Source organism: Cupressus sempervirens, chromosome 6 (genome assembly GCF_028749045.1).
Source record: "Cupressus sempervirens isolate cs-2001-9-10 chromosome 6, ASM2874904v1, whole genome shotgun sequence".
NCBI classification, from domain to species: Eukaryota; Viridiplantae; Streptophyta; class Pinopsida; order Cupressales; family Cupressaceae; genus Cupressus; species Cupressus sempervirens.
In genome coordinates, this window is record NC_143123.1 from 477007491 (window position 1) to 477034522 (window position 27032).

Genomic DNA, 27032 nt, shown 5'->3' on the forward strand with positions numbered 1-27032 from the left:
AAACTTACCACAAAATCGTGTTTTAAGTATGCAAAGCTTACTTGTAATTTTCGCAGTAGAGTCACCAATCTGTTGGTTATCAAAACCGTTGATTAGAGTCCTACGAACCTTGCTTGCTCAATGCTAGGATATCTAATCGGTTGTGGCCAACTTGACAGGATCAATGATTTAGATCCTCTACGTTTTTGGCTCTGCAAAACCAATGCCTATACACCTAATACTGGACAACAAACTTGGATCCAAGACGTTTATAGCAAATAGATACAATGCAAAGACAACTTCCCTAAATGACAAGATTTCAAGGAAACTTCTGGATTGCGGATGATGAATATTAATCTTTAAAATATGATTACTTTAATAAACTTGTGAAATGCTGAAATAAGATTAAAAGTGAATTACTAAAAAAATAGATATTAAACCCTTAAAAGAAAAAGATTAGAATACTGCCAGCAAAAAGATTGAGAAATATGAGTGAGTTAATGATCAGTGCTGAAATTTAAAAGGGCGATAGAGTCAAAACTATATGTTTTCACATACAACTTTATGATATTATGAATATTAAATCTATGAACAATTCAATTATCAAGATGCGTCAAATTATTTCGTTTTATGCGTTTTTAAACCAATCTATAATGTTTTAACCTTTAAAGGGACAAAATAGATACAAATAAGGAAACAATTATAATATTCCATAATATTTGTATATGTCGGGTTTAAATAGCAGCGAATAATTTGATCCACTTATCCCAATAATAAATTATTAATATAAAACAAAAAAAGTTCACAAAGGACGAACTATATAGTATTTAACTCTAAAGCAAATAAAAATCTTACTGATTATACTATGGAAAAATTTGTGTTGAACTCACTCAAATGTAGATGCTCCACCCAACACAATTTTATATCACGCAATATTGAAATGTATGCCCAATAATTTCAATCTCCAAGAGCTTAGTTCAACTTCAATCTCTTCCAAAAAAGGAATTATAATAACTTGTATGCCTCAGGAATGCAGATAATTTTTTAGAATAAGAATAAATGGTCATCTGTTTGATTTTTCCATCACATATTTATAAAGGGCTGAAGGGTGTCGGTTTTATTTCCAAACCTTGCACCTCTTCATTAAAAATTAATCAATGAATGTTAATGAAACTCTTAAACAAGGTGGTCATCGGTTATAATTCTGGTGATAACTTCTGCATATATATTAGCCTGATTCCATTCGATGCCATATCTTCAAGGGAAAATACAAAATAATGATCTGGGAAACATTTTGATTTTATGTGAGAAAGCCACCATGAACACATAGCACAGTTGTCCTCAAGTCTTCTACATTCATTTGTTTCCATGACTCCCTATGTCTTTTCTAGAGTTAAAGCACTGGGCAAACCGAGCACAAAGATCCCTCCATTAAAGCATGATCAAATTCCAGAATCCCGTACACATATCAATACTCGTGATGATGCCATCTTTAGTCCAAACTATACTCGAAAACCTCCACCCGTAATACTTTTCTAATTTTCTAACGGCTCTTCCTGCCACCAAAATACAGAGTTAAAACAATTCATATACGAATATATTACTAAGAACTATTTTTGTGACAAATAAAAACATGTTTTCCTCCTGGCTCATCCATGGACAAATTATCCAGGTACTAGCAAATCAATAACTATATTATTCCTTTCGTATTCACTAAGCTTCAACAAGAATTTATCACATAATGTTATTTCTCTGTGAACCATGCATGATAATATCTGAACAATCTCCATTGACGGCACTATATCTAGATAGTTTCGATTTGGATTTGAATTTGAGTTTGGCTTCTCCTGACTAAAATGTTTCTCACATGATCATATAATCCTATAACATTAATCTGATGTCTTTTAGTGACTATATCTGAATGGAGAAAAGCCATACATGGTTAAGAACAGGGAGGAAATATATAAACTCATAATACTGGTAACCTGATTATGTAATTAAAAGAGAAAACATGATTGAAAAGAGGCATTAGTTAGGTAGACAAAATTGGAAATGACAGAAGTTGAAGTCACAAAAACTTAATGCTGCTCCTATGCTGCACTCTTCAAATTAGAATGGAGACTCGGGAATTTTGGCTCCATCAGGCACATTGAGCACATTCTATTGCATCCTCTTCAGCGTTCCATATTTTATATTGCATGTGATCTCTACAGAACTAATCCTTGTTGGAGATCACATTACATTAGATTGAGCACTTTGAGCACCATTTTGATCACTCTTGATCTCTACTAATTGCTGCAGCTTGGAGACCTTGATTTGCATTATCCAACATTCTCATCCCCCGAGCAACATTTCAATTCAACTATTGGAGCTCTCGCAGGCTTGTGATCTCTCACACATAGTGAGCACTCATTTCCCGAGCCCTTATTTACACCCATTGTGCCAGGATTGGAGCCGAACGATGACACGTTGACATCGAATTTCAGACATCGATCAAACAGCCTAGGCAAAGCAATTTGCGGCTTTGACTCATTTTCATAAGCACATATACACATTGCACTCTCTACCAAATTGAACATCGTTTGCATCCAGTGTGCAAGTCATTCACATCGATCCACAATGACCATCATTGCCAAGTCAGACTATTCAATATTACATTACACTAACTCTCCATCTCATTCTGACTTATATGAATACTTATCACATGATTTACACTATAATTACATTATACATCTTCACTTATAGAATTGTCCACTGTCGATGAAGCCTATACAGAATGAGAGTTTCTCCATCACCAACAATGCCCATCATATGTACTCGAATACAGATTGCAATAATTAGAGATGAATAATGTTTGATGGATGCCCTAGAATACGAATTCCGCTATTAGGAGTCTAACTCATCGTTGGTTATATCCAACGATGTTGTACCCGTTTATAAACTCTTTGTTTCTCTTTATTTCTTATCCACAAATTTTTTGTTTCTTTTCTCTTACTAAATATCTCCCTCATGGCTATCAATGTGACTTCACAGACCAGGTAACAAAACTTCTCTGATACCATGTTATTGTTTTCCTGATCTACTACAAATGTAATAGCACTGCCATAATTTTGGTATGTACTTTCCAAATGGCAGCCATTTCTCTAGTATAGGATGAAGTAAGGGTAGACATGTCTCTTCACAGGACATGTCTATTCATTAGAATGTAATTAATATAATGACAAATAATTATCTCATATATAAAATATATTAATATATATATTATATCTCATACTTATACATATAAAATATATTTGCACTATAGTTTATCCAACTAAAGCTACCAATTATTAACAGAATAGGATATTGAATCCTGTAGACAATATGACTAGTGTTGTCGTCAGTCAGGTGCTTGGCGAGAGGGTTTTTAACTACGATTTCACTTGGCAAACTAATAGCAACATCTTAGGTTCCTTTATTCATTGCTTGTCGAGGGCCAATTTAGGGAAATGGGAGATTATTCAGCTATGCCAGAATAATTTTGATCCTATCTGGCTTGAGGGTTTAGAACATGCAAACCTCTGTATTGATGAAAAATTAAGGATCCCCTCACCCGAAGTCTATATGTCCCATCCTCCTGGGACTCTGGAACCAGCCAAAGTTTCTAGGTGGCCTATACTGGTTATTCGAGATAATATCCAATTTTACCAGGAATGGCCTAAGATGGAAGCCAGCATCAACTTCTTGCTTCGTTGGATAGGAATTAAGGAAGACCAAGACAAGAATTGGCTCCTGCATTATCTCCGGACATTTGATGCCTACATTGAACCACGGGTAGTTTTTGATGATATCAACAATCTAGACTTTTGTTTGCCAAATTTGTTCAAATCCAGCAAGGAGAAAACAACTTTCGTCTTTCCTCTAGGCTCTAGGGCTAAAGATTTGGATGAAGCGGCCGACATCATCATGGTGACATGGAAATCTAGTGTGGATAACTAATTGTGGTTCTTTTCTAGTTGGGGGTTTCCTTAGGTTTTTTTTTCCCTATTTTGTTGTTTTTTCGTTCCCTTATGTCATTTTGGTGATCTTCGTTTCATCGGTTTATCCTCCGTTTGATGGCCCTGTTCAGGCAGGTGGGCTTTGCTTAGTTCGGTCTTTGTCCCTTTTCCTTCGTAGTTGCTAGTTTGTTTTTGTTCACTCCCTATCTGCTAGTGTCCCTGTTCATAATATATAAATGTACATACTATGAATATCAATATAAGATACTCTTTTAGATTAAGTAGTTGAGTGTTACTCTCTAGCATCTAATATTTTGAACTCTGCTTCTTAATTTATCATAAATGGATTCCATGGTAGAGTTATAGCTTTAAAAAAAAGTTAAGCATTTTGTTGTTGTAGATGAGCATCTAGTAGTTCTTGAGATGTTTCCTTGTTTTCTCTTCAATATATGTTTAATCATATCGTTGCTTTATACTGAATCAGTAAGGTTTTTTAGAAATCTTAATCCTTTGCATTCCTTTTAACACCAAAATAATCAGTCATACTTCTTAAAGGAATCCACGCCCTATAAAATTCAAGTTTCAATTTGGATAGGTTAATTTTTTGAGAAAAAGCAATGGAATCATCTAAAAGAGAGAAGACTTTGTAACATAAGTTTAACTAATAGTAAAGAAGTGCTAACATCTAATGTGTATAAAGAAGTTGTCTTAATGCAGAATGACAGGAAGGAAACTCAATTCTCAAGCAAATCCAGCGAGAGTTTGGGAGAGTTTTCATCCTTAAATCTTTCCTTCGTTTGTCATGAGATTTTTTGTAACTAATACTATTGAAACTAGAAGTAAAGGAAAGTATGCCTTCCAAAGTATTGAAAGAAGATTTGGGCAGATTGTAAAAATGATCAAAAATTAGTCAAGCTTAGGATAAAGAATTATAAAGGATGACCTCCAAAATAATAGATACTAGGGTATGACCCTTTCAAGTTTGTATCTATATAGGACCTTTGTCCTGGGCAAGACGGGAGGTTTTCTTCTCCGTTCTTTCCTACCAGTGCCCGTTTGAACGGAGACATTTGCAATTTTATTTCTATTATAATATATCTAAAAGGCTTCAGTTGTTTCTCGATAACAAACTTGATAAGTAAGAAGGTCCTAAAGTTTAAAAATCTGATTTGATGCTAACTTTTTTCTATTTATAATATATTCATATTGGAACAGCAAACACATTGACATCATGCCTCAAGGTGAGCCTTGTGGATGTGGAACTAAGGTTGCATGTAACCCTAATGCAAACCCAGCTGCAATAACAAGGGATAGCGCTTGGAAACATGCCATCTTGGGCCATAAAAAGGGAGTTGTTACATGTTGGCATTGTAGTGTAATATATAATGGGGGAGGCATAAATAGATTGAAGTATCACCTAGCACATATACCTAGGCATGATACTAAAAAATGCAAAGTACCCCAGGATGTTATGCAAGATATACAAGCTCTTCTAGAGAAAAAAATGGAGAAAAAAGAATTGAAAAAAAGCAACAAGAAGAAATGGCACAACTAGCTCAACAGGGATCTTCTAATTTTTGCTCTCCATTATCCCCTACTCCACTTACTGCTTCTACGAGTGTGACCATTGGGCCTCGCATTCATAAGCAAAAATTGACACTTGATTCCATCTTTGTTTCACGCACGGCTCTAGGTTGAGAGCATGGGTTGGAACGAGAAGAAGCATGATAATGCAAAATTGGCACTTGGAGACTTCTTCATCTACAGCAACATTTCATTCCATGCAGCAAGGTACTTATTTATTTAAATTTTAATTTATGTCTTCTCTTGCTTTCAAGTTTCAAAAGACAATAATATGTTTATTTTGTTTATTTTAATTTGTTTTCAAATTAAATAGTAATTAAATAATATACTATTTTGTTTAACTTTAAATTTTATTTTATTTGTTTTAGATCCCCTTATTGGCAAATTGCAATCGATGATGTTACTCTTTATGGTCTGGGGTCCAAAGCCCAGGGTGCTAACGAGCTAAGAGACTTTATTTTGACCCAATGGGTGGCTGATGTAGAAGGTGCAATCAAGGAGCAGCGTGAGGTGTGCAAGACGAAGGGTTGCACCATCATGACCGATGTTTGGACTAATAGAAGTATTACACTCCTCAACTTTCTTATCTCCTCATCAGGTGATTGTAGACATTAAAAATTAAGAAGTAGAACTTGTACCTAAGTGATTAAGTTTATAAATTATGAATTTATGATTGATCATTGATCATTATACTAATTTGTTCTTTTTTCTTTAGGTGCCACTATTTTTTTTTAAATCAATTGATGCCTCAGGAAAAAAAAGAATGTTCAATGTCTTTGTGAAGTAATGGATGAAGTGATAAAAAACGTGGGTGAGGAGAATGTGGTGCAGATAGTTATAGATAATGCAGCAAATTATGTTGCTGTAGGAAAGCTTCTTATGGAGAGACACCCTCACTTATTTTGGACCCCTTGTGTTGCTCACTGCATTGACCTCATGTTAGAGGATTTTGGTAAACTCCCTTGGATAAAAACAATTATAAAGCAAGGAAGGAGTGTATGCAAATTAATATATAATCATACATGGGTCCTCAGCCTCATGAGAAAATACACTGAACAAAAGGAGTTGTCTCATCTAGGGGTCACTAGGGGTCACTAGATTTGCATCCAATTTTCTCACATTGCAATCTTTGCTTGATTCAAAGGGAGGTTTGAGACGCACGTTTGTAAGTGAGGAGTGGATTGCATCATCATATGCAAAGACCACTGCAGGGACTGATACAGCTGATCACATTTTTTATGAGGCTTCCTTTTGGACACTGATCGCTAATATTGTGAAGGTAATTTTCCTTTTTGTCCTCATTTCAACTTTTTTGTTTATGAAATTATGTTATAAATTACTGCTCACTTTTTAAAGAAAAACTTAAAGCTGATTGTTTCTCTTTCAACTTTCATAATGATTGCAATTCATAAAGCCGCTTGTTCTCCTACGAATTGTTGATGGAGAAAAGCCCTCAATGGGCTACATTTATGAAGGCATAGATAAGGTGAAAGAGGTTATTCGCTCTTTTTTTGCAAGGAATCGAGATAGATATGGGCCTATATGGGATGTCATTGATAGAGGTTGGCACAATCTAATTCACAGGCCTATACATGCAACGGCCTACTTCCTTAATCCAGCATACCAATTCAGCCCACATTCCAAGGCTGATGATGAGGTGTGGAGTGGCCTCTATGATGTTGTAGAGAGAATGTCACCTAATTCAAGAGTTGGAACAATTATAGTCCATGAGATTGAGTTGTTTAAGAAAGCTCAATGGGACCTATAGAATTGATGCCTCGTAAAAATCTATGATTTTACATCCTAATTTCTAATTCTATTACCGTTTTAATTTGATAAAGTCAAACTTATTGAATTGATTTAAAATTTTCTTGTTTCAAATGCATAGTGGGATACGTTTGGCACTAAGGTGCCAAATTTATAGAAGATTACAATTCGCATCTTGAGCCAGCCATCTAATGCATCAGGGGCGAACGTAATTGGACTCTATTCGAGCATATACACTCGAAGAAGCACAATAGATTGGCAGTGCAAAAATTGAATAATCTTGTCTTTGTTCACTACAACCTTCGCCTTCGCCATAGACAGATCCTGGGCACCGATATATCACCAATTGTATTAGAGAATGTTGATCCACACGCAGAGTGGAACACAGAGATTGTTGATCCTGTCTTAAGTGATGAAGACGTGGAGTGGGTTGATCAAATGGATCGGGAGGCTGAGGCAATAGCGACGGCAGTCAAGTAGGCTAGAATGCGAGGAGATAGAGTGCAGGACCCTAAAGCTAAGAGTGATGGATCTGAGTTTGATGATGAGATGAGGATGAGGATGAGGTTCAACCTCAGACAGAGGGAGAGAGGATGGCTCTACAGTCTTCCATGACTTATCTTAGGCATACTCGTAGGAGGACATAGGCTACTATGAGTCTTTGTCTTCTACTATTCTAACTAGTTATTTTGATACATGTTTTGAACTTTTGATACTATGGATTTTGTAATCCATGAATATTGTAAACATTTGACAATTGACACTACAATGACAATATGTTTATTACTTTATATTGTGTTATTCAGCTTTTTTCCTTCAGAAATTCGCTTTTATACTTATGTGATCTATGCAAAATTGTGTGTGTATTAAGTAACTTCTATTTATCTCAATTATTGTGTATTTGATGTTAATTGACTAAAAGATGCATGAAAAAATCTTTAAAATCTTTGAATTTCACAGGCTTTTCAGTTTTTCGAGTCCGGTCGCCAAGTCTGAGTCCAAGTCGGATTTTGACTTTTCAAGTCAGAGGCGAGTCCGAGTCCCGTAACTATGTAATTCACACTATTGAGGGTGTTTGGAGACATGTTGAAGGACCAGAGCACGGAGTGCAACCTTTCATCATTTTCAGTACTTCAACACCAGTTTGGTAGAGGACAGGGGAGGCTCATTCAGCCTAGATGGAATTGCTTCACTTCATGGTCAAATGGGAGGAGGACCAAAGGTGGATGGCAAAGAAAAGGAAGAGAAAAAGGAAGATCACTCCAAGAAAGGTCAAGGAACGAGATTCTAGTGAAATTACAAGGGAGGTGCCATCACCTGTGTTGGGTGGGAAGAAGGGCAAAATGGACACAATTCGCGGAGTGATGATAAACAAGTCAAGGGAGGACACGATGGCGCATTGGGAGCATAATAGGTGAGCTTCAGTTTGGGTTTCATTCAGTAGCCCATTTTCTATACTAGGGCCATTTCCCTGTTGTTTGATTTGTGTCTACGTCCTCTGCAAGTTTTAAGTTAGTGTTTGGTAGTGTCTTTGCTAGTTCCAAATAGTTAAAGGGGTGTTCAGGCCCATATCAGAAGGAGTTTAAAGATGTCTTTGGATGCAATGTAATGGGAGGAATTTGAAAATCATTGATTAAAGGCATATTTTGGCTGCGATTTTATGGGGGAATTTAAAAATCATTGATTAAAGGCATGTTTTTGGCTGCAATGTTATAGCGGGAATTTGAAAATCATGGCTCAAAGCCATACAAAATTTACAATGTAATAGTTTTAAAAATCAATAAAATATTACTTATCAAAAAAAAATGATTGTTCTTGCTATTTAACATATTCTATCACTTGAGCTTGTCGCAAAGGTGCACCATTCTTTCTAGGGTACCACCATTCATTCTTATTGATGTTGAACTTGTGTCTTTGACACCACACATTTTGCAAACCGAACATATCCACCACCACCTTCAACCTATTGTATCATCTCAAAATACTTCTAAATCAAAGAGATTGGGTTTGTATTGGTCATTGTACGTATCTACTACTAGCTGCCATTAAATACGTTGGCAACAATTTGGTATGCAATAAATTTCGAACAATTGAAAATAACTCTATATATTTGTAGAACAAAAACGAAGAAATGGATTCTTGTAACATGTAAGAATAGCAATCAAACCACTTTGAAGCCTTCAATAATCAACTATTGGATCAATTTGTGTGATGGCAAGCAAGAATAATAAGTTTTATCATTTGCATTCACAGTCAGGTAAAATGAGTTTTTTTTAATGGTTCAAATGCTTTACAAGGAACCTTTATGTTAAGTGAGGTAAAATGACTTTTTTTAATGGTTCAAATGCTTTACAAGGAACCTTTATGTTAAGAAACCTATCTTTGTCAATATTATTCAAAGTCAAAGTCCAAAAATGTATAAAAGCAAAATATATTAAAAATTAAAAACTCACATTGTGCTGGTAGATTCAACTTGGATTCGTTTGGGTTCTTGCAAGTTTGTCCTAGGTATGTCGCGGTTCGTTTGAAATAAAACCACATTGAAAAAGTGTGCTCAATCAGAACCCACACTCAGATCAACCTAGAATCCAAACCGGGCTCAAAAGCAATCCAAATCCATGGCCTACAGGGCACAAATAGGCAACAAATGTTCAGATAATTGGAAATAATTAAAAAAGAGAAATCAATTATAAAAAAGTTAGGGTATGGCCCCATGGAGGCAGGCTTCCAAAAAATATTCAGCAGGTGTTGATTGAGATGTTTTAGGAGTTTTTTGAAGTGGGTGGTCCATGAATTTTGTACTATTGTTTATTTTTAAAAAAATTAAGCCCAATAATTTATGGAAGCAAGTGGTCTCATGATATTTCTTAGTTTTATATATTCAATTTATTTACTAAATAAATTCAAATGTTTTTAAAATATTATTGATATGAATTGAAAATTATTATTCAATTGACAAGTGGCAGAAGAAAAGCCTAAACTGGTGGGGCAATTACTAGCCCCCCACCTTTTCAACCCGCTCAAATTTGCACCCTAAAATGTAGGGGCTGCTATTTTTAAGGAGAAGATTCCAATTAGTCCTGTAGCAAACTTTTTTTTTTGCTTCATGGGAGCAACAAGCTCCACAAAATAGATCCTATAGCCCCCCTCATGGGACCGGACCCTTAGGGCCAATGCAAGATGCCTTTCTATCCCCATCTCAATAAATGATATAAGGGTTTATGTGTTGGTAGTTGTCTAGGTTATTTCTTGCTTCAGTTTCTCACTCTTTCTTTGTTTTCTTTGTATTGGAATCCCATGTATTTAAGCAAGAACCCAAAGTTCAATGGTACTTAAGGCTCCCTTCTATCACTGATTGAAAGTGAGAGTTGCATTTGAACTTTATCTCTTCCATTCAAAAGTCTATATAAATGATGGGGGATGTTTTTCCCTCTATTAATATAGGAGAGAGAAAAATAACATTAGCACAAAGCAGTCCAAAGACAACATGAACTCCTAGTCAAAAAGAATATTTTCTGCCTAAAACAGTGTAAAAAGTACGAACAAACAGCGTTAATCACAGTTGCTGAATAAAATCCACAACTAACCTGAAGAGCCTTTCTGGCATAACTCTTTGCCAACTTTGCCTTCGAATATTCTGCAAAAAAATTCATAAGACATCTCAAAATCAGCTTCATAATAATATTGATGAATCTTAAAACAAGATCCACCTGTGCAGAAAAGCATGTTTACCATAACATTCTTACATGTCCACTTCAACCATTTGAAAAAGCATATGCACCACTATTATGTTGCTGCAAATGATTTGCTAAACAGACACACTGTATAAGGACATCTTTCTACAGAAAATATTCCATGCTGCAGCAAGCAGTGCAGATAAACTCCAACTTTACAGAAAAGTAGCTGAAACCATTCCATATCTACAAATAATTTTACAGATAGACAGGTAGCTGATTGTCAACTGTACTAAATATTTTCTCCAGAAAATGATTAACACATAACCATAATGTCAAAACCTAACACACAAATAAGACACATCCTTTCAATGTTATTGTTGGAATTTTTTTGTCTTAGCAGATGCGAACATTCTTGCAACCTAAAACACAAATAACCTAGAATTTTTCTTCTTAGTAAATGCATCATTCCACAAGATTGCTAGAACTTTTCTTCTTAGCAGATGCAGATATATTCACATTGTCAATTGCAATTGTCTGATGACAGATATTCTCAAAACCTTATTAAACACAAAGAAGATCCATCCTTTAAAGTTTATTGTTTGAATTTTCTTTTTAAGAAATGCAAACATTCTCACAGCCTTGATCAAAACTAACCTAAATGCTCATGGTGGTTAGCCAATTGCAGACATCCTCAGAATGCATATTGAAAATTAAGACAAATATCTTCCACATGAATGTTAAAACCATTTGTTTTAACAAGGGATAAATGGGAACGTGCCCCCAGCATTTTTCAAACAAACCCAGTCCCCCTCACATTTTGGGAATGTAGAGAGCTCAAAATTGTAGCTAGGTTGTTCACGTTGCCATGACAAATGCATATCCCAAAAACAGCACCAAAGCCATGGGAAATGTGCTTGGGCATACCTGTCCCATCCCTCAAACAAGCAGGGACATAAATGGCATTATTTACTTCTTAAGAAACGCGAAAATTCTCATAACCTAGAACAAAAAAAAACCTAAACATCAACAGTAATTAATGAAGTGCAGATATTCTCACAATGTAAATCTAAAATAAGACAAATATCTCCCTTGCATCTGATTAAAACAATTGTCTTAACAAAGGATACATGGGAGCGCATCCCAACTCTGTTCCAAGTGTCCCTACCCTCGTAACATTTTGGGGATGCAAGGGTGGCTCAAAAACATCCCCAAGTTGTTCCAAGTCTACATGCCAAACCAAGTACATCCCAAAAACCAGAACCAAGCAGCAGGAAACATTTGGGGATGATTGGCCATCCTCGTCTCTATCCCCTAAATGGCCAAGGGCATTGATGGCATCCCTCAACCAAATCATGAACCACTGGCTATTCTTGGACAGAAAAAACTGATAGTGCAGGTTTTATTTTCTAGTTGGTGAATTATTTTCTTATTCCTAAGTTTTTCCTACACTTTCAATTAAGCTTGCTTAGGATTAATAATGTGAGTATCAGTGTCAGTGGGTGCAAGGTGTAGCCATCTTCCATGAGAGTTGCACTTGCCTATATTACACCATTGTGGTAACCCATCACATTCATCGTATTTGCCATCTCTCCACTCACTCATTTTATATATTACTTACCTCCTAGCTAGTATTGTCATTCTGTTGGAATGTAGTGCAATTTGCAGCTATTTTATCTTGCATTCTCCTAATGCCATTTTGCTCCTTTAGCATTTTCAACTCTCTTGGAGGCTAACTTTGTGTTGTTATTTTGATCTTCTATCTTTACATTCATCATTTCATTTATATACATTTGCACTAGATATTTTGGGTTATTCATCTTTTCAGATTCTAACATGGTATTACAGCATTTCTAGTGCAAGAATAGATTTTTGTTTCCTTATTCAAAAGATTAAGGGGGCTAAATGAGTCTAACAGGTTTCCTGAAAACCCAGTATGCTCTTCTCCTGCATTATCATGTGAGCAAAAGAATCAAAAAAGATTGAAAAAACTTTTGATCCATAGGGTTTTTTGTGCAAATATTAACAAATTATAGGCATCTGTAGGAATCTAGTAATCTTATCGGCACTTTTAGTTGTTCCACGGTATCCAAAAAACTCCAAAAAGTCAGATTTGACTTTCATTTAACCAAAATCAAGGGCAAGATTGGAGGCATTTTTTTTTGTATTAGACTTGTATCATCTGCATGTCAAATAGAAAAAATGTTTTCAGCGTTTTGCCGGTTATTTGTCTAGTCAATTAGTTCACTTTGTCAATGGATAAGCTTCGAGTCTAGGTAAATTTTCTCTGTGTTTTAGCAGATTTGTTCCCCTCTACACAGTCCCAAGAGGATATCTCTAAGCATCATTAGTTGATACCAAAATATCCTTTTTGCAAGCAAGTTCCACTTCCCCTATAGGGTTGCATCCATCTCACATCATTCAAATATTTTACCTAGTTTAGGATCACATTGTACTATCCAAATCATATTCAAAATTATCATCAATCCAACCAAATCTTAGTTCACACTTGACCACATATCCCTATGTTATTCATACCTACACCTTAAATCAATCATCATCTTAAGGCTCCCTCTTAGACTCACAATGTCTAGCGTAGCTAATCCATTGTTTTTGACACATCACCTTGGTCTAGAGGTTTAGTTGACATTGGGTGTCTCGTTATGTTCAACCATCAGTCTGTCTTACAGTGGCAATCCCATCCATCAAAAGCATCTTAGGTGTTTCAACTCACATCTAAGCATCAAGTAACCCTTCATCTAGCATCGGTCAATCTCCATCTAGCATTGGTCAATTAGATCATCCTTAGTTCATAACATTCATCATCCCTCATCACCTTGTCTTATTCAAAGTCAGTCCTTCCTCCTATTCTAAGCTTAATTCTCGTCCTACTCTGATCTTATTGTTGATCCTCCATTCCAATCTAACTCATCCACTAATCATTGTCACAATTTTATTATGATGAGTTTGGCCACCCTACCTTTTCCATGTCATCTCATCCTGATGATGATTAGAGTCTTCTTGATCACAATGAGGTCATTGAAAACATTCATGTCATCATCCATAGCAAGCTTGCTCCAAGCGTCCTCCAAATTCCAATAATTTATATGAGCTACCCCATCATGCCTCCTTGCATACCCACTAGTACTCCTTATCATACCTTTAACAAGGGAAATCTATTAGGACATCTATTCATGTCACCCTCCTTTGTCACACCCACATATTCCCCTCATGTGACATTTATACCTCCATCTTTTCATATCAATACCAACAGCTACATCCCTAATCCAAATACACCATCTCATTACCTATTTTGTAATCCATACTCCTAGTTCCAATTAATCCTAATTCTACAATCCCTTCACTATTCCTAATCCACCATCCACTCTGTCCTACTACTCACTACCTCCTACCATGTTACATTGTCCTCCATTTCATCCCATCTCAATTCACCGTCATCTACTCCATCTTATCTCAACCCACCACCATCCAATCCCTCTTGTCTCAATCCCCCATCTTCCATTCCCCAATACATTACCACAACTTCCATTTCACAATTGACCTACATCCCTCAACCCACTTCATGCAGTATGCTCCAATCCGTCACCTCTGCCCCATCAATTAGTCAACACAGTCCACAAGTCACTTTTGCACCTAATTACGTGAACTACTTAGCAAAGCCATCCTCCACATTTTCTTTTCCACCATTGTTCAATCAACTAGGTTCACAAGACACTACCAAACCTTTATATGTGGACCATCTTAGCTTCCCATCTACATACACTAATAATCCACCTCAACCTCAAATATGCAAGTCCACAGAGAAGCCACCACAAAATTCAATTCTTCAAGCCACAGAGTCATGTCATTCCTATAGTGCTTCTCATGGTTGGATTATTTTCCATGATTATTTTGATCACAGATATACTCTAGTTATGTTGTTGTGAGTATATCTACATGATCAAATGCATTCAATGATAGTACCTTATCTTTGTTGTCAGTATCTTTGTTGTGGTAGATGGTTAAGATTATGAAGCTATTTACAATTTTGATCATTTTGTGAATGACGATGTTATTGATGTGACACGGTGCCTTAGGATGATATCTGGTGTATTTTATATTTGAGACTACTCATTATGTTATTAGGATGATTTTTTCACAATTTTAATGTGCCTAATATGTTGTTGGATATTTTGTTATTGATCTTTGCCAATATCTGCTCTTATTGTCATAAATGATAATTTAATGTTTTATATTTAAATGAAAGATTTTATGTAGAATACAAAGTTTATTAAAATTATATGTACACTAAGGAGTAGAAAATGGGACGACTAATGTTGTGACATTCTTTATGTCTAATCAAATCACTAGAGTGTCAAAGTTCCATGTGCTTCGGTTATTTATATTGTGAGTAGCTACACTTGATGTTTGTGTGTTTTAGTGAATGTAATGTCCCCATTTTTAGCAGGTTCCTACAGTTGGCTTAGTCAATTCATCATTACGACCCTCATGAGCTGACAATGGGATTTGAGGTCTCAATTGCAGAGTTATTAGGCTTTCTAGTGGCCTATTGTGAGTTTTGGCTTCGTTTTGAGGGACTTACTATTTATAGTAAGTCAACAATTGGTTCTAATGAGCTCGATTGTGTTAGAGGAGTTGAATGGTGCTCTTAGTTTTTATTTCTGGCTTTTAGTTTGGGCTCCAAGAATCTTGGAGGGAGCATCTTATTTTAGTAAGTCACCCCATTAGGTTCCTTCATCATTTTTCTTAATCAAGATCACTCCTATGTTGTCAAATTTCAATTATGATGCTTCTTCAATCATTTTCGCAAGACGGGTGAATTATTACTATTATTCAACTAAATATATTGTATTTTTGTTGGTATTGTATGTTGGCAACCTTAGTGTCATAGCTTGTTGGAACTGGGTTGAAAAGTTTTAAGTTTTTAACTCTTGGGCACAAAAAACAATGACCTCGCGTGTCAGAATTTCATGATATGGTTGGAAAGGTCATTTTTGGCAGCCAAAAGCAAATTAATATATATTATGTGCCTAAGTATAAAGCAAAAAGGCTTTTAAGTGAAAGTTGTGTAGTTGAAGCCAAGTTGCATGATGGAGATTATAAATATGTCTCCCATTATGAGAATTGATCATTCTTGTCTAATGTTTTTTTAATTATTCTCTCTGAGGGTTTGGGGTTTGAGTTTGTGCTTCAATCCACTGCTGAGGTAAAGTGGTATTGATTTGATTTTCAACCTGATTTGAAAGGTCTTCTCAAACTGTGTCTATTGTAGCTGAGATGTATAGATTTCTGAGATTGTTGTTGTCTTCTTTGGGCTGTTATTACTATGGTTGGGAGGCAACATTGATTGCTGATGGTGATCATTCTTATATTTGCAATTGAGGACATTAGATACATGATGTAATTGGCCCAGCTGGGTGTCTAGAATTATCAGTTTCAGCGTAGGAATTAAATGCACATAGACGCCGCGTTTCTAGGCAGCTAAGTCCTGCAAATTGGGCACCTGGGATTGGTGATTTATCTCTAGTGTGGCATCATTGTTTATGCTGTTATGCATTGGTTTAATCTGCAACCTGGGTGTGGTTGCTATATGCAATTAGAGTATTGATATAATTAAATCTGGGCATTACTTCTGCAAATTGGGAGCATTCTTCTTCAAAGAAATCTGCTGCAAGTCTACCAGCTTATTGATATAATTTTCTGTTATAAAGCAATAGTTTGGCGACATTGTAATTGAACATTATTGCAACATTGAACACTTCAGCTTAACTCTGGTTGTAAATTTCATCTGCAAAGTAATATACTGTACTTCTTTAGTTGCAATTGTTGTTTCATATCGGTTTGGTTCATTTCATGTTTGTTTGCAAAGAAATCTTGATTAAATACAACACCATCTAGAAACAACATATTTAATCAATCAGAGCTTGCTTGTCATGCGTCTGACGAAATGCAAACAACTGATTAGTAAAGGAAATCAATGCTGCTAAAGCTATAACGGGCTGGGGTATTATAGTGAATAGCTACCAGATACATTCCGCCTAAGCTACAGGGTTTGAGTGTATCTATATCCCCAGCAATGGCATAGGAGACAGTTTCACCAGCCTTTCATATTAGAGCCAATATAATCTCTCTATGGACGATGTATCCGTAATTGATAGATTATTTCCTCTACTACGTGTTGATAAAGTCAACTCTCATCATGCATATTGTGTTAGACCTATGAGTGTGCCCATAAATTTAGAGCTTTGCAGTTGTCGCAGAAAAGGTTGTTGATTTGGATTAATCACGATAGCTGCAATTTTTTTTGTGATCACTATTCAACATTAAGTTTATAATCGTTGTCAGGAAGACTATAATCACTGCAAGTGATTAGGTAAATAACTAAATTGACCTCAAACCAATCACTACGTATTCAGTTACATGAACTAAACAGTAATCACCATTTATGCTTAATAATAATCAAAGTTTTGATTGTCAAAGGGATGTATTCAACATTGAATGGATGTGATCCATTCAAACAAGTGACGCTTCATTTTGGTATAGACATCACTCTTATTGTTTTCCAAGAATATCGAAGACATCAACACACATAAAAGATAATTGATATTGTAAGCAGAATCCAGAATATATATTGCAGAAGAGATTGCATATATCACAGAAGATATTGAGCATATTGCAGAGCATAATACATCTAGCGGAAGACAATATAATTATCGCAGCATATATTGGAGAGGATGATAATACATATCAAAGACATACTGGAGATTAATACTCATCACAGATTGGTATTTATATATTCATTGAAGCATTTTGATATATATTTTTATCAGCATTTTATCGTTACAGTTGCAGATCAGGCCATTGTAATAGGTTGTATTATTGATCATATCGTAATTAATCTTTTCAATACTCGAGAGAGATTACTGTTGGGTTTTTTTACCTTCAAGTTGGAAGGTTTTCCCAGGGTAAATGTTGTGTTTATTAGTTTAAATTGTCGCATATTTACATTGCTATTAATCTGATCATAAACACAACATGGTATCAGAGCTGGATTTAAAAAAATCATGACCAGATTAATTTAGCAGCAAAGTTCTTCTTTCTCTCCCATCTTCAAGTTGCAATATCGAGACATGAAAATGGTGTTTGCGCTCAAGGTCGAAGATAGACATGAAGTCAAACTTCAGTTCATTGAAGTTTAGAGTACTTATTGCACTTGAAGAAAATGATCTTCAGTTTGTGGAATAAAACAACTGATCAACGGAGAGACTTCAATCCAAGAAGAATGTTGTTAAAGCAAAGAAGCTTTTGATTGACTCCGTAAAGGATCACTTAATGCCTATCATTTCCAAAATGACAAATGCAAAGGACATGTTCAAAACCTTGAAGAGTCTATATGAGATCAACAACACAAATAGGGCTCTTGCTTTGAGGCAACATCAAGTCAAGTCAAAATGGTGAAACGACAATCAGTCATATCTTTCTTCATGAAGATCTAAGAGCTAAGAGATCAACTAAGTGTCATTGGGAATCAGGTTATGAATAAAGACATTGCCATTATACCACTTAATGGTATCCCTCAAACTTGGGATCCTTTTATCCAAGGTATTAGTGCAAGATCTAAACTACCTAAGTTTGATCACATGCAAACTGATTGCATTCAAGAAGAGTCTAGGATGACAGTAAGCGGAATTGTCAAAGGATCTCAAAATGAAAACACTTATGTTCTGCCACTCAAACTACAAAAAGAAAGGGAGAAATTGGAAAAAAGGCAACTTCAAGAGGAGGAGAGATCAAAGATCAGACTCTGCATCTAATTTTAAGAAGATGAAAAAAGATCTCTCACATTCAATGCTTTAGATGAGACAAGTTTGATCACTATGCAAGAGATTGTGTTTCAAAGCCTAAGCAACAGTTGGCAAACATTAATGAAGTCTCAAGGGAAACACAAAACAATTCAAAAGGATTTCTCTTCATTTTTTCCCCTATCAAGCAGTGTTCCTACGAATAGTGACACCTACCTAATTGATAGTGGAGCTTCTCAACACATCACAAGCTGTGAAGAACACCTCTCAGATTTCATAGAAAAGGAGTCTAGCCTTCAAGTAGTCATTGGAGATGATGCATGCTATTCAGTGTAAGAATTTAGAGCTACATCACTCAAACTAGAATCTAGGATTTCTCTTCATCTAAGTAATGTCTTATTTGTGTCACGAACCAAGAGGGACCTCATATCTATTTCAGCTTTGGAAAATGACGGTTATAAGGTAGCATTTTTAGAAGGAAAAGTTCTTGTATGGCCAAAGAAGTCAAGCATCAAGTCTACACGTGTAATTGGGAATCAACACAAGAGTTTGCGCAAGCTTTTTATGCATCCAGTTCAAGCTCTTCTACATAACTCTTCTAGTTCCAGTGAACTATGGCATAGAGAACCCGAACATCTACACTACAAAGCTCTTCTATCATCAGAGAAAATGGTAAAGGGAATCCCTAAACTTGGTCATGTACAAAATGGTACTTGTAAAAGGTGTGCTATACATAAAAATACTAAGTGACCAATTCACACTTGTGAGAGTAGATCAAAGGGAATATTAGAACTTGTACATTCTTCTTTATGTGGTCCAATGTCAATGTTATCCCTAAGTGGATTTTTGTATTATGTGACTTTCATAGATGATTACTCTAGGAAGACTTGGACTTATTTCTTAAGGTCTAAAGAGTCAAATGAAGTGCTCTACAGAATTAAAGAGTTTAAGGCACAAGTAGAGAACTTGTCTAGAAAGAGAATTAAAGTTTTAAGGTCCAATAATGTAGGTGAATATACTTTTGGTTGCTTTTATGATTTTTGTATTAAGGAAGGAATCAAGAGGGAGTTTTGTGTCCCTTGCAACCCATAGAAAAATGGAGTTGCAGAAAGAAAGAACAGATCCATTATTGAAGTTACAAAGCCATGATCCACGATCAAGAACTTCAAGCCTTCTTTTGGACAGAAGCCTCCAAAACTATAGTCTATGTTCAGAATAGATGCCCTCATCGAATATTGCAAAATATGACTCCAGAAGATGTCTTTTCAAAAGTTAAGCCTAATGTTAGTCATTTGAGAATCTTTGGTTGTCTAGTATATATCCATGTAACTAAAAAGTAAAAATAAAAGAACCAAGTTGGAACCTTTTGGCAAAAAAGGGATACTTGTTGGTTATAATGAAAACTCTGAAGTCTACAGGATTTACATTCCTGACTAGAAACAAATAGAAGTAAGCAGAGACGTTACATCGAGGAAGGTATTGGTTTCAACAAATCTAAAGGTTCATACATGGAAATAGATGAAGACCAAGAGTCTCCACAAGACATGAACATTGATCACAAAACTGAGATTCAGGGAGAGTCCACAGAACCTGAAGAGAATGATGATCCAATTGAGCCTTTGTATCCTAATGATGGGCCTAGAGATATTATTGTAAATAAAAAGAGACCTCTAAACTATGCAAGAGGCATAACAATTTGGAACTCCTAAAGGCACTTCTAGAGAAAGTAAAAGATCACATGGATTCTCTAGCTATGTAGCATTGATGTGTAATATTATTGAGACTAAATAAGGCTAGTCTAGAAAGATGCTATGGATGAAGAATATCGATCTATTATTAAGAATGACATTTGGGATATTGTACCTAGACTTGAGGGAAAACAGTTGTATATTCCAAATGGCTATTCAGGACTAAGCATGTAGTTGATGGAAGCATTGAGAAATACAAAGCTAGATTTGTTGCACGTGGTTTCTCTCGGAAAGAACAGACAACAAAGAAACTTTAGCTCTAATTGCTCGATATACTTTCATCAGGATCATCATTTCTATTGCAGCAGCTAAGGGATGGAAGCTACATCAGATGGATGTGAACACAAATTTTCTAAATGGTGTTTTTTGGATTCATGTTAAAACAGGTTTTGAGGGGACCCGAAATCCCATACAAAAAGCATCATGAAATATGCATTCAGCCCATAGTATCAAAGTAGTAGATAATACCAGGTTTTACAAGGACCTGGAGCCTCAGTAAATTGTACATAAAAGCACAAATCAAAATCCCACAAAATGAGAAACTATAAAACTGTTGGAGGCGAAAGGGACTAGCAGACACAACCAAGACCAAAGACCAAAACCCAGACGACTAGTAACCAAAAAGCCAAAAAAGAAGTAAAGACCTATACTAGTCCTTTCACTGCCTTAGCCAGATTCTTGCCGAGGCTGGCCACTTCTTCAATTGATTCCTTTGAAACCGAACTAGGAGTTGCCTCAATTGCCTTCTTTGTACTCAGCTCGGTATGCTTTTTTGGTCCTCCACTTAAAGAGACAGCAACAAGGGACACAATTTCCTCCGCACTTCTCTTGCCCAAACTAGTCGCAATAGCACAAAGACTGGATGTCATCATGTTCATATTTTGCTCACTATTCATAACAAGTTGGCAAAGTTTGGCCTCATAATCCAGAAGTTTACCTAGTATGTCCACAACCATAGCCTCTTGCTCCATCCTTTTATTTTTCTCTGTGCCCAGGCTCACCTGCAAATCCTTGACCATTCTTTTCAAAGAGTTCACCTCGTTATGCATCTAGGTATCAACCATGAGAGAAATGTTAGCAGCTTTATAAAGAAATTTGAAGTTTCCCTCACAGGCCTCCCCAAACATTTCATCAAGTTCATCAATTACATAATTACCTTGCCCCTAGCCATGCTCTGTATTAATTTCTTCCATTTTGGTATCATCTAGAGCAGTAAGCAAATCATTTTCCTCCACCACATTCACACCTTCATCCGGCTCACCGACAATCTAGCTCTCATTTGGTGGGTTATCCTTATGATCATCAACATGGCCAACCAAAAACTCCTGCGACTTTTTGTCCTTGTCATCATGAAGATCTTGCTTCCTTCTTCGTAACGATCTCCATCACAGAGTCCGCTTTATTTTTTGTGGTCCCTTCCTCCCCCTTTTTACTAATATTTTCTGTTGGAGCCTTACCATTTTACTTTTAAGCTCCTTGAGGTTTTTGTCCTCATTCCCTTTGCTTTTCTTTTTCTCAATTTCTAAATGGTGTTATTGAAGAAGACAACTACATTAAGCAACTTCAAGGCTTTGAGATTCACGAGAAAGAATCTCATGTATGCAAATTAAAAAAAGCTTTGTATGGTCTTAAACATGGTCCTCAAGCATGGTATGAAAGAATAGACCGATACTTTATGAGTTTGGGATTCTGCAAGAATGATGCTGATTTGAATATTTACTTCAAGGTAGTCAATGGTGAAGACTTAATATTAGTACTATACATTGATAACTTATTTCTTGTTGTGAAAGAACACGGAGTTGACTTTGAAATTGAGATGGACCTAAGACCCATACATTTCTTTCTAGGATTGGAAGTATACCAGAGGCCATGATATCATCCTAAGTCGAGGAGAATACGACGTAAACATCTTGAAGAGATTTGCAAAGTTGGATTGCAAATCTATGTCTACATTGATGGAAACCAACTAGAAGAAATTGAGTGAATCAGCAAGTAGTACAAACCTTGCAGATCCTACAATGTCCAGCCAATTGACTGCGTCCTTGATCTATCTAGTTAATACTAGACCCCATATATTTGCTATGATGTGAGTGGACTTGGATAGTTAATGCGTGAACCCAAATAGATACATCTAGTTACAGCCAAGCATATCTAGAGATACTTGCGTGGCATAGTTGGATATGGCTTGAAGTATCTTCTAGTGTGGGCTTAGACTTCTAGATTTATACAAATTCTGATTGGCCACGAAGATCGGAAGAGCACCTTCAATTGTTGTTTCAGTTTGGGATCCACTATGATTTCCTGGTGCCCAAAGTATAGCAAAAGCTGAATATGTTGCAACCAATGTGGCAGCAAGAGAAGCAATGTGACTTCGGAAGCTTCTTGCAAGAATGTTGGACAACCGTTGGATTCTACAGTTATTCATTAAGATAACCAGAGTTGTGTGAAGCTTTCTATCAATCCTTTGTTTCATGACTAAACAAAGCATGTAGAGATCAAATATCACAATATTAGATATATGGTGCAAAGGAATGCTATCTAGTTGAAGTACATTAGCACTAATAACCAGATGACTGATATTCTCACCAAGGCACTTGCTAGAGTAAAGTTTGTGCATTTTCGAGACAAGCTTGGAGTTGTCTCAACATCAATGATTACTTATGATGTACTATTCTTCTAAATAAAAGAGGAGTTTGAGGTGAAAGCCTTGGTGGGAGTAGTTATGGTGAAACCACTCATGGGAGTAGCCATGGTGGAAGTCATGAGAGATAATCCATAACTTAGCACTTGTGTTTATTCGCCCTTTCGGACTAGCTATGATGAATGTCCTGATGAGACGACGATATCGTGTTGAGTAATTTTGTGATGGGCACTTGTGCTCATTTATATTTCCATTCATGGAAGTAGCCATGATGGACCAATCCTCTGGGAGTAGCCATGGTGGAGGTCATGTGAGAGACTCCATGACTAAATACTTATGTTGATTCACCCTTTGGGAAAAGCTACGATGAGTATTGTAATGATATGACATCACATGAGTGATTTCGTGATGAACACGTGTGTTTGTTTGCATTTTCATGCATGGGAGCAGCCATGATGGAACCACCCTCTGAGAGTAGTCATGGTGGATATTATAACTCAAATATCTGAGTAGATTCTTTCCTAGCAAAGAGGGAGTATTCACGTTTTAACACGTCGAGAGTAACTGCTATAGCTGTAAGCTTTTTTGTGATCACTATTCAACATTAAGTTTATAATCATTATCATGAAGACCAAAATGCTACAAGCAATTAGTTAAATACTTGATTGACCTCAAACCAATCACTATGAAATTGGTTACGTGAACTAAATAGTGATCACCATTTATGGTTGATAATAATCAAACTTTTGCTTCTCAAAGGGACGTATTCAACATTGAATGGATGCAATCCATTCAATCATGTGACGCCTCATATTGGTAGAAGACATCAGTCTTCTTGTCTTCCAAGAATATAGAAGACATCAATACACATTGGAGATAACTGATCTTGTAAGCAGATCGCATAAGAGATCGCATATATCACAGAAGATATTGAGTATATTGTAGAGGATAATAAATCTAGCAGAAGAAAATATAGTGATCATAGCATATATTGGAGAGGAAAGTAATACAGATCGAAGACATATTGGAGATTAATACTCATCAAAGATTTGATCTTACTATATATTTATTCAAGCAGTTCAAAATATACTGTTACCAGCATTATTATTGTTATGGTTGCAGAGTGGACCATTATGACTGGTCATATTATTGCTCATATTATAATGAACCTTTTCAATACTAGAGAGATTATTGTTGGGTTTTTCACCTTCAAGTTGAAAGGTTTTCCTAGGGTACATGTTATGTTTATTAGTTTAAATTGTCTCATATTTACAATGCTATTAATATGATCATAAACACAACAAAGGTTAAATTTGAATGCTGATTTTGATGTGTTTAGAAATTATTTTTAAATACCGGTTTAATTCCTTGCTGTTGAATTCCATTTTATTGGAATTGATTTATTTGATTTTTGGGGAAAAGTCAATAATTCACTCAAATTATTTAATTGACTCATTTAAAAAGTCATTTTGGGAAAGTGCCTTTATTTTGGAAGAAGTGAGTTATTCACTCACTTCTCACTTTTGCCATTAATGAGGATTTGGATTTTGCTCCAAATTTCATTGGAGAAAATCACATTTATGCTTGTTGGGTTTGATCCACTCACTGGATCTTTATGAAGAGTGGTTTGTTGGATACATGTCAAGATTGCTCCACTTTGCTGAAGAGTTCATCCACTTTGGTTAAGTCTTGAAATTTCTCTCTTCATTCCAAGTTTTCTCCACTTTCTCTAAGGTAGGGCATCTCACCATTTTTTAGTTACTCTATTTGATCGAATGAATTTGGTTGCAATACTTGAGTGGGCTGAGAATTAATATTCCCACACAATCTTGCTTGATTTCATTACCAAGTTGGGTTTTTGTGAGTTATGTGTGTGTAGTTCAAATTTGGAGTTTTCGAGTTGTTATGCTGCTCAATTTTACGTATGTGCCCGGATTTGGGATTTTATTGTAGAAAGGTGATGTTGGGTGCCTAAGGGCACATGGGTTTTAATTCCGTGAGTTTATTTGATGATTAATTTTTGGGTGAATTTTTGAGCTCACCTCATTTTCCATGTTGTCTAGAACTTGTATGCCGCTATGTTCAGCATGATTGATCTATTAGAGGCTATAGTGCTCCAATTTTTTTATGGGATTGTGGAAACGGATTGACTTGAGGACTCCAAAGATAATTGATATTGCCATCCGAATCTATTTATTTTACGTTAAAATATCATTTTGCTCACTTCACCAGATTTTCTCCAAATTTGAGTATTTGGTTGCTTTTGAGCATTATGAGTCTTCCTTGTGTCCTAATGCGATGTGTGATGGATCCCATGGGAATCCGTGCTCTTGGCAAAGTGGCCAATCAAGCAATTTGTCATTTGTCTTATGCTTGTGTTGACTTGTATACCTTGAGTATTTGGGAGTGGATTTGTCCTCCAATGATTGCCATCATCCTTGGTGGAGACTAAGTTGACGATGCATCTTGTGCTTGGACCTCGATAGAAGCCAAGTGGACAATCCTTGGGTTATATTGTCCTCCTATAGACCAAGTGGACGAAGTCCCTATTTCTCGCCCTTGGTGTAGGCCAAGTAGACGAAGATCTTTGTTTATGTCCCCAATATAGACCAAGCGAACAAGTTTATTGTTTGGACTTTGTCCTTTGATGTTGAGTCAAAGGACTCAGTGCGTTGAGTAGGCATGGAGAGTATCTCCTTACGTGGACCCCGACCCAAAAGTGACCGCATAGGTTGTGCCAAGAAGTTCCTTAAAAAGTGAAAATCATAATACTAGCATTTACAACTAAAGGAGGTGCAATACTTGCGTCGATAGACATATATATAGATGATATTTTCTTCTTCATTCGTGGACCATTTTAATAGCTATAGACATTAGACATGTATATAAATGACAACTTTAGCTTGCTAGCCTCCACTTAATTCACATTGTAAGTTTCTGCAAGCTAGCTTCTTTTGTTTTCTGTAACATTGTACACTTGTTACCTTGCATCTTTCTGTAACTCGCAAAGGAAAACATTGATCAAAAAGTAATCTTAAATGATATGTATGCCTCCTTAAAATTCATAGTGAGAATGAAAGACGAATCAATTTGGATTGATCAATGTATTTCAACATTTGTTGAAAATATTGAAAAATGCTTCTACATATGATGGAAAAACAATTTTTTGTTCTTCATAATGCAATGAGCAGAGTTATCCACTACAATTGATTTGTGTTCAAAACTATATTATCTATTTCAAAATTCACATATTTTATATTTAATTTTATAATGTTAACAATATTAAGAAATATTATATAGCTTGTTAACTCTTGTTTTTCCCCATTTTTATAATGTTATGGTGAACTATGCAAAAAAAGCAACATACTTGCGAAAAGCAGACTCGAACCCTAATCCTCGCTCCCAAGTGAACATTACAAAATATGGAATGTGCCCTAAATGAACTTTGAAACCTGTAGTGGGAAGATCAAAAATTGCCAGCAATATAAAAACATAATATAAAAAAATACGACCAATATAATGCGCTAGTTCTAGAACCAGTAGCACGAAATCACCTAGCAAAAACAAGTAGTTTTGAAGCTCTAGTTCAGCTTCATAAAAGCTAAAACGCAGCCATTGCCATCAAGCAACCAAACAGTGAATCTCAAAACAGAGATAAATGGCAGAAGGTCACAAGTCAAAGAAACAAGAGACTAGGTTCCGCCACACTCAACTTGGCCCCAAGTATCAATAAAAAAGCAAAAGATGAGCATTTGAAGAACTAGAAAGTCTTCTTCAAACAGACCAAGTATACAAAATCAAAAGAACTCCAGGCAAAAAAGGACAATATAGAGGGTAAT

The 27032-nt window shown here is 35.9% G+C and overlaps 1 protein-coding gene across 8 annotated transcripts in view; it reads right to left on the minus strand.

Annotated features, from left to right (window-relative positions):
- LOC149553113 (lysine-specific demethylase JMJ27-like) overlaps positions 1-27032 on the minus strand; it is a 137819-nt gene that overhangs the window by 70312 nt on the left and 40475 nt on the right. For 7 of the 8 annotated variants that reach the window (XR_016353033.1, XR_016353034.1, XM_089788624.1 and 4 more), the window contains exon 2: positions 10895-10944. Coding sequence is in view for 5 of the 8 variants with exons in the window: in XM_089788624.1 (XP_089644750.1) it covers positions 10895-10944 (50 nt within the window). In the remaining 3 variants the exon portion in view is untranslated. Of the gene's footprint in view, positions 1-9760; positions 9847-10894; positions 10945-27032 lie in introns of those variants that run through there. The other variant, XM_089788628.1, reaches the window with a different exon arrangement.